The 9,602-nt window shown below is 31.5% G+C and overlaps 1 protein-coding gene across 1 annotated transcript in view; it reads right to left on the bottom strand.

The window, feature by feature from the left end:
* Positions 1 to 4,177: 4,177 nt before the first annotated feature.
* The window catches only part of LOC119839738 (protein sidekick-1-like), a 153,509-nt gene continuing 148,084 nt past the window's right edge, over positions 4,178 to 9,602 (bottom strand). The window contains exons 6-8 of the mRNA XM_038366172.1: positions 7,098 to 7,215; positions 5,719 to 5,906; positions 4,178 to 4,425 (exon numbers count right to left, since the gene is read on the bottom strand). Of these exons, the coding sequence (XP_038222100.1) occupies positions 4,316 to 4,425; positions 5,719 to 5,906; positions 7,098 to 7,215 (416 nt within the window). The 3' untranslated portion in view covers positions 4,178 to 4,315. The remainder of the gene's footprint in view (positions 4,426 to 5,718; positions 5,907 to 7,097; positions 7,216 to 9,602) is intronic.

Below are 9,602 nucleotides of genomic sequence, written 5' to 3'. Positions count from 1 at the left end.
TTTCGTTATCAAATTTATAAACCATTATCTCGGAGGGCAAGGAATACATTTTTCCTCAAAGCGAAGTAATTATGGCGCAAATTTTGCTTTCATGTGTGGGTTTTTCGAATTCGCATTTCTCCAAATTGAAATGGAGCTCATACGGGTTTTATTAAAGAAATTATTGTGGAGCGTTTGTGATATTCGCTGTAATATACTTCTTATGATTGGTACGCACTCAATTTTCATATTACGATGCCTCTAATATCTAATAATTGTATTCAGAAAAAACATAAGGGACAAACGCGCAGGGAGCAATATCATATGATGTTATTGTCATGTCCCACAGATTTAAGTCATACTTTTTTCTATAAATAACGTTTTATGGCTGCTATACTATAGCTATGAAAATGTTTGTTCAATCTTCACAGTAGTTATCTTGAAAATAGCCCGGATTATAATTTATCATAAAGATAGTATAAAATAGTCTCGCCCGGGCCTTGATTTTGCCTTGTGTGTACTTTTAAATGATTATTTCCTTGACACAGAACCAATTTTATCTCAAATTCATTTCTTAAATATATATTGTTCATACCTCCTTAAAAATATTATTCGCCTTCAATTCAACAAATCTTATTACAATTGTTTAAATATTTTTTACCTTTTCCTATAATGTTTCCTTAGTCGTGTATAAAAAACAAATTTGTTTGAGTATAACCTCGAATCATTTCCGTAACAAAATTTGGTTTAACAGGAAAAATATGAATGTGAAACAGTATCTTAAGTGGACTGACTTTGTTCTTCTTCAATTTTATGACAATTTCTTAAAATGTGAACTATTTTATTACCAATTATTAAAATGTCTTCACATACAACTTTACATTGTCATGTCTGTTTCTAGATTACGTAAGTATAAGGAAAATAGTCATAAATAAAAGGCCATAAGATTTTCATATGTTTATTTAATAATACCTCCGTCTTTCGTTACAATATTTACAAAATACAAAAGAAAACCAATAACCCCAGCGACGTTTGTTTAAAAAACGTTTTTACGTATAAACAATTGTTAACTTGCTACTAGATAAGGAACATAGCTAGGTATAATCATCTACTGTACTATGTTAGATTTATTCTACTTTACAAGATTTAGGGGAAGAGATTTTACTGATTTTCAATTTGCGCTCCATGTCCTATTTTACTGTGTGAATTATTTTTGAACGAAATTGCAAACTAAATCTTAAATTTAAACATTATTTTTGCATTGAAACCCAACACTTCCTTTCACAAAGAAAAGAAAAGCATGATTTTTGCAATATTTAAATAATTTGATAATATTTGCGAGTACTTTATAAGAGAATATTTGAATGGATAAATCATGTTGTCATTCGTTCAGGGCTAAATATTATTTGATATTTTCTTTGACAAATATAGCACTGATAGTACAATTAATACAAAATATAATATTTATAACTGAATTCCAGCTACACGTAGTTATCGCTATCGTAGAGTCGCTACATCGCGTAGCAGCCCCGTAGCACTGCGTAGCAATGCCGCGTAGTGTCACGTAGCACACGTTACCGCTGAGTTAGAGCCGTGTGACATTTATAATCCCATTTCACTTTGACTTTTCTTAAAGCAAATGGGAAATTGTACGAATTTTGCACAATATTATTTGAGGTTTTATATTATTGAGGATTATTTGAGGGAAAAAATCTCGTCTTCGTTTTAATAATATTAAATATTACAGACTGAATTGATGACTCAATATTAGAAATTAAAAACTTGTTAACGGATTTTAAACGCGATTTATTCATAATATTATTAATTACTCAATATTATTTAAAGATAAAAGACAAAATGATATCTTACGTTAGCAAACGGGTAACGTAACGCATACATAAACCGCAAATTGAAAATATGGAATGTTAAATAAATGATTTAATTATGAAAACAGTCGTTAGAATTTAATAATAATTTAATTTATTTGTCGTTAATTCCTAATTATCACGAAGACCTCTTTTCGTTAAACTTAGTTAATATCAAAACATCGTGTCTTCGATTCACTTTCCATATATTTTCTTATCTTATGGTTTGCATCTTACAATATATAACAACGAACGGCATATTTTATAAGTGTCTTATTTTATTTAGTCGATTACATAATTAATTCACGGGAATAATATACCTTCTGAACAAAATGAACACAATCAATTTACATACTAATTAAAAACAAAAAACAGAAATTGTAACCAACATATTCAATGGAATATTTTATTACACACAAAACTAAATTTGCAAGCTAGCAACGTTCAGTTTCAACAATACAATCGATGTAAAAATTCAAATTTGTTTATCTCCAGTGTTGACGAAGCTTTGTTTTAATGAGAAATCTTTGCGAACCGGTCACATTGTTGCGCTTTTGTCTCCCGGCTTTGTCTGCGTTGGAAACAATGGGTGACATAGCGCAAGAACAGTTTGACTCGCGCTCTGCAATTTTATCCTGCTTTCTTTCTTTGTTAAAAGTAGTTTTTATCTCTACCTTGGTACACCAGTATAGTCGATACTTCAGCTACACAGATCGGATGTTTATTATAGAAAATAATTTACTGGGTACACGGATTGTTTTCTCAGAAACTGAGGTTTAATTATTTGCTTCTATTGTTTAGTGATTAGCGATTTTAATCGAGAACCTATTCGAGCTGTTCGGCTGACAAAATGCTATTGAGGTCATTAATTTCATGTACATTAGAGCTGCTAGAAAATTCGTTAACAAACGTTAATCATTTCTCCTTGAATAAGATTATATTATGAGGCTGTATTACGCCTGTTCGATATTTTTATCGAATATTATGAATTATACAACAGATGAATATTTTTAAACAAATAAAATAATACTTTTATTTACATTTTGTTTCAACGTTTATTTAACTATTACGTAGGCAGTTGTATGCATACCATAACATAGAATCAGAAAAGGGGTCTTCTTAAAATTGTAACTAGAATGTTCTAAGAACAAATAAACATTTCAACTCCGATCTATCGGCAACTACTAACTCATAGTAATTATATACAATAATTTGACTATATACATCGCGTAATTTCTATGTTAAAGTAGGTATTACCTTATTTACAAACTGGTAATGTACACTCTTGCAAATTCGTAATGGAATGTATATTGTAGAATAGGCTTCAGCTATCCTGTACGAAATATTATTTGAGTTCCTTTTAGGTTTAGATAATAATTACGTAATCTAGGAATAACTATGAATAGTTTCTTTATTCATATATTTTATAATATTACGTATAGATTAGCTTTACAATTAATCAGATTGAGTGATAAATGTTTGTTTTAAAAATATGCCACGTGTTTATTTAAATGCTGGAAATAAATATGAATACATTGAAGTTATTATTGGAAAAAGGTTTAAATAATTTTAGGTCCATGCATCACTAATATGAACCAAATCAGACAATGCCATTCTCACTCAATCTGTCCGTTTATTATTATTTGATTATGTAAAATAATATCACATATTTGCAGTACTTAAAGTCGATACACAAATTAAGGTTCATAAGCATTTAATTATATAATAGATTTAACAATTACTTTCATATCAACAGACGTAGTTACAAGAAAATCAATTATCAATTATAATAATCAACCTTTTCAATTTAATCCTGTTCAGACTGGATCTAGATAGATGGGGAACCTTTTTGTAACTACGTCTTTAACACTTAATCTAGGAACAACATCCAATCCTCTTATAAATTTATAATATTGTTTAAGTAAAATGAAAGAAAATCTTAAATTATATTCTACCATATATGCTTGTTTTTTTAACAAGCCAAATTATTAATACAATCTCAGCAATAACACTTATTACTACGGTTTTGGATTTATTTTAAAAGTTTTAAAATAAGAGGATTAGATGCTTAAATGTTTCGAGTTCTTATTTATTATTAATTTTTACTAACGCGTCAAATATTATACTAAGTTACTCTTTAGAGATTGAGATGAAACAATTGTCGGCAGCTTCGAAATTATAACACTTGTTAACAATTCAGAATGAAAATAGCCCTGACTAAATAGTGATAAAGAATAAATAAAACAGATGATATAACATCTACAAGACACCAAATTCTTCCAAAATATTATTAACAAATAAATTATCTGTATATAAAGTGGCTAGTATTTGTGTTTTAACCAAATTGATGTACCATAGACATGCGCACATTTAGACGACTTACGTCCTAACCATAGACAGAAGTACATTTAGACAGATACGCAGTGAATTTCAACAAGAGTTCCATCTCATCACACGTGGTCGCAGAGTGATCATCTGCAGGCCATGGAGGACAGGAGGTAGGTGAGAAGGGCGCAACTCAGCTGCGAGGTGAGGTAGGAGGAGGCGCGGTTGCTCGTTTGCATCGCAGCTGGGTGTTCACCTGTGGAAAATTAATTAGCTTTACAAAGACGGCCTGACAAAGCATTAATAAAAGAGAGAGACGCTAGTACATTTCTGAAATCGTATGGGTCTTTACCCATTTGCGTTATTTAACATCATGGTTCTCATCATCATCATCAACAGCCAATATGGTAATCCGCTGTAAGAACCTGTGTTCTTACAGCCTGTTTCTTAGAGACCTGTGTCTCCACTGAGCGTTCAAACCATGATACATCACGCTAGTCAAGTGTGGGCAGATATCACACGTCGTCGAACTGTTGGTTCTTCGACATGTAGGTGTTTTCCTCATACACGATGTTTACCTTCACCGTTTTGAACTGAACCGACTTATCGATTTTAAGTTCGAGGCCCTCATCCCTGAGCCACCACAACTTCAATACATTTATTTTTAATAATAACTGTGTGTTTGACTGTGTTGAGGCCTGTGTCCCAGCAATGGGAACATATAGGGGCTGATGATGATGAAGAACCCTTATCGTATATCGATTTATCTTAACAGTTTGAAGAGAGTTTGAAGAGTATATTCAGTGCCAATTAAAAACTCTTATATAGATAAAAAAACTATTACGTTTTTTTTATCAACATAAAAAAATATTATCATTCGTAATGGAAACCCATTTATATAGTGAGCCCATGTTATCATGCCAAATCGTATTGTATGAATTTGACATTATCCTAGCGTTATATTTGTACCGCGTATATTGTTGCATTACATTTGCGGACATGCAGTAATTATAATTGTTTGTTAGTTAAATTGTTGGGGGAAATGCATTCGAACAATGTTTAGAATTTGAAGGTTTTGGAACTTTGAGACATTAAAGCTTTTTAACCGGATTTCAAAATCGATTTATTCATTCTATTATTTACCCCAAGGTAACAACTTACAGCGTGGGGAATAAATAATATAATCAATAAATCAAGTTTAAATCCGTCTAAAAGCCTTTAACTTAGAAAAAAAAAACCACAAATTAACAAACATGACGGTTTGTTGAGTCTCTAGGAACAGACTTGAATAAATATAGATACACTGTATTTATTCAGGTCTCTCTCTCTTTAAGAAAGACCTGATGCTACTAATTTACCCGCATTAATCACAGGAAAAAAATTTTTTTTATAATATAACGTAAAGCTTTCCTCGAGTAATGCACTATGTAACACAATACCAATGTTTCAATTTGAACCTGTCGTTCCCGAGATCAACGCATTTAATCCAACTTCAGCTTTATAATATAAGCATTAAGTATAGATTTCGATTGCATGGCGTTCTACTCACCATTCAGAACATGTACAGACACAGAAGCCGGGTGTGCGTTATTTGGCACACACGTGTAGTTGCCCGAATCCGTGAGGGCCGCTTTCGTGACCAGAAGCTTACTGGTCGTGCCGCCCTCCGTCTTCTCCGTCTCCAGGCTTATGCCGCCGCGGGGCGAGTCAAAATCTACCACTGCATTTCCGTGATACCTAAGAAATGAAAAATTGCTTTAGATAAATTTTAAGCTTTACGCTTAGTTAATGTTATATTATTGTTATTGGAGTTAAATCTTTAAGATATTATTAATAATAAAAAAGTGAAGTCCCGTGTCACCTAGCGGGATATGGGGCAGAAGACATACATCTGTTTCACTGATCGGGTCTCTGTATTGGACAAGTAGATCAGCCTTTTGTGTCCTGCCAGACCGAGAAATTTTTTGGGAGTCTCAACCGGGAATCGAATCCAGGATCCTTCAGTAACCACTATACCAAGGAGGCGGTTTATTAATAATAGTAGGTTTTTAATTTCTTTTGTATAAATAATAAATAAGGTTCAAAAAATTGAGCGTGACGCTTTAATTTATTTGTCTCACTTTCTCTTATATAGAGAATAGACGTAAGAAAATTATTAAACCATCCCAATTAGGATAATAAAACTGATGAAAAAAAAAGTGTTTATAAAGTTTATATTATATATGTCCTAAATAAGTGGGTCAAAATCGAGTCTCAAGGAGTCTGTTATATACAATCATACGGATAATAAAAGCATGTTAAAAATATAAAATTGAACTATAAAATATTGTCAACCAGCACCTAATTTTTTGGCAAGGCTAATAATATAAAAGAGTGTAAATAACGTTGCAAAATGAATGTTATGAACTGTAATTTAGAGTCCATAGCAATAGAGCCTTGTCATAGAGGTTTTCAGAGCGGTTTATAAATACAAATTGGCTTAGGTAATCTATCTGGACCAATCTCTCGGGAAAACGTCTTGCTTATCGAATTTAATCAGAGGGAAGTATGGAAAGTTTCGCATTCTATTTTATTATGCTTCATAGAATACGAATAATAATTTTTATTTAGTAGGTTCTGAGATTATTATGTTGGGAAAGTTTAGAGTGTGATATCTATGAGACCCCTTAGCAATGCTTCAGACTTGACGTGTTTGTAAGATGAAAATAAAATTCAAGTTTCTTAAAGTTTTCTAGTATTAAAGTATCAAGTAACAGTGTTGTTGCTTATTTAAGAAATTTTACAGTGAATATCTAAAAACACATAAATAGATGGTATCTCGTTCATACATTATTTCCTTTCTTTTCGCTCCAATTAAGGGTTATGGTAACAAATATAAATGCATGTCATTTTCTATCCTGAAACTATTATATATAAGGACTATCTTACCATAGAACAGATGCGCTCGAAGGCGGCGAAGAATGTACATTAACTGAACACGTCAATGATATCGTACTGCCTTTTTTCACATATACATCTTGAGAGCCCCAGATTGTTGCAGCGGCCGCTGTGTACAAATTTAAATCTTATTTAAAATGAATAAGAGATATATTTATAAAGCTACATGTAACGGAATATGCAGAATTCTGGGTTCCTACATTATCAGAAGTTTTGTAAATAAGAATTAATGTAAATTTTATTTTTTATTTGTGTTTATTTTTATAGTGAGGGGTCACTAACAGAATTTGTTTATTTTAATTTTGTCGTGCTAAAGAAACAATCTAAAGTAATACGATGTAATAAGTTACTTTGATATCTGGATGGCCGGTCTTAAAATCATTCCTTAATAATTAACGTCTTTAACAATGTGACAGATTATTTTGGTTATTGAATCCTACGGCATTCAAATATGATTGTTCAATGTGGGGTATCGGTAGTTTTATTTAATATTCATTTCAAAGGCCGATTAAGTGGCATTTAATTAATTTTTTGACCTCAAATGAGGCTTATCGCTTAGTAATAGGTATGTTCATACTACTTCTAGGTTCCCGACCGCGGCTTTGCCCGCGTAATTAAGGACAATTCCTACTGAAATATGACTTTGCACTGCAGTAAAAAGTAGTGTCGCTTATTTTCTACTAACCAACTGCAAACACAAATGTAACACCATATAATCGCTCCGTTGCAACGCGAAAGAGATAAATAAACACACATGTTCCATATAATATTAAAGGAGAATTAATAGTGCAAAATGTCAAATATCGTACATGCTAATAGGTAATAGGTATTTTTCCATAGTTTAAAACCCATGTCGTAGTTATTGCGATATACCGAGGCAATATGATTTTCAGGGCTGTTCCAGACGGAAGCTGTCAGTCTGTCAGACCCTTATAACTTCAAGGATGAATGGCATAGTAATTTCAAATTCATACATAAATCCTTGGTCAGATTTAAAATATTATTTTAGCGTATTTATGTTTAATAATTGTGTAAGAAATGAAGGAGAAACGGTAGATCATGTAAAGTTTCATGCCAAAATGCACAATTAAGAAAATATTAAGTCATAAGGCCGTTATTTATAATCACGTCATCAATATAATTTTTAACGCAGTATGTTTCATAAAATTTAAGCGAACTTGTCGCCAAATAATAACAGGTTGTTTCAAGAATTAAAATGGATAAAAGCAGTCATGGAAAAGTCATATCGTATTGCTATATAGCATGATCTCTACTGAAACAAACATCCACATGCAAACAGAAATGACACTAATGAAGCGATGCAATGACGCTTGAAGATATAGTCATTATATCTATTATAAACTACCGAGACATATTCGATTTTTATAAAAAATACTAGCTGACCCTTTAAACGCTGTTCTGCGTAACTCATATGATTTATGGGTATGATTGATATTGATGATGTTCCGTTGCCGATTCTCAGACCTACCGATATGCAGACAAAATTTCATGCGTATCGGTTCAGCCGTTTTCAAGGAGCATGATAACTAACATGGTTCTATGAATTTATATATACAGAGATTTGAAACCAGAATAGATCTATATGTCATGTTAATTGGTTGGATCTAAATCTTCTATTCAATTACTAGAGATGCAATGTAGAAAAAATATGACATAATACAATAGTTGTCCTACTTTAACATCACAATGAAAACAAATTAACATTTATCCAAAATACAAGGAAAATAAAAACAAAAGTTTCGTAGAGTATTCAGGAGTTGCATAAAAACAAACAAAACACATGACCTACATTCAATTTACGGTTTCCTCACTTTAATATAACCTTGTATAACAACTTATAATTTAATTTATTGATAATAAGAAGTTGAAACTAGAAGAGAATGAGAAATTTAGCACAATTTTTGTACACGGAGAAAAATTATTTATCGCCGTTGCTTTAGTCAAAATAAATGGTAAAATCATACTTAAGGGACTATTTTAATATAAGCGTCACTTGAGCCACGCTACTAACCTGAATAAATAATTTTAATGACTATTCGTTGTTATTTTCGTAAGTACCTACGTATTACTTTTATTACCTATTTTGGTTTTTTACACGTTTTTTATTAGCTTCACCTGTATGTTTGTTTGTAACCGACTTCTTTGGGCGTGATTTTGACCCACTTTAAACGGCCAGATTTCGTTCAAACTTTGTAGATTTATTGAGGACCGATGACAATACACTAATTTGATAAAATTATTCCAGTTTTCAATTTGCAAAATATGATTTTTGTCAAAGCGTGTTTTTTAGTTTTTTTAAACTATTATATTTTATTATTATTCCAATTGCAGAGCACATTACGATAAATTCAGAGTAATAATAGTTGACTATTGTTATTTCTTTTGAGGTTTTCATAAATCCGAAGAAGTGATGTTTCATATTTATCATTTTAATGAGTCAGATACAGAGATTTCATGCGTATGTTATGTCACTAC

Source organism: Zerene cesonia, chromosome 4 (genome assembly GCF_012273895.1).
Source record: "Zerene cesonia ecotype Mississippi chromosome 4, Zerene_cesonia_1.1, whole genome shotgun sequence".
Lineage (NCBI taxonomy): Eukaryota > Metazoa > Arthropoda > Insecta > Lepidoptera > Pieridae > Zerene > Zerene cesonia.
Note: the sequence above shows the minus strand (reverse complement) of the source record. Positions and strands in the feature narration are given on the sequence as shown.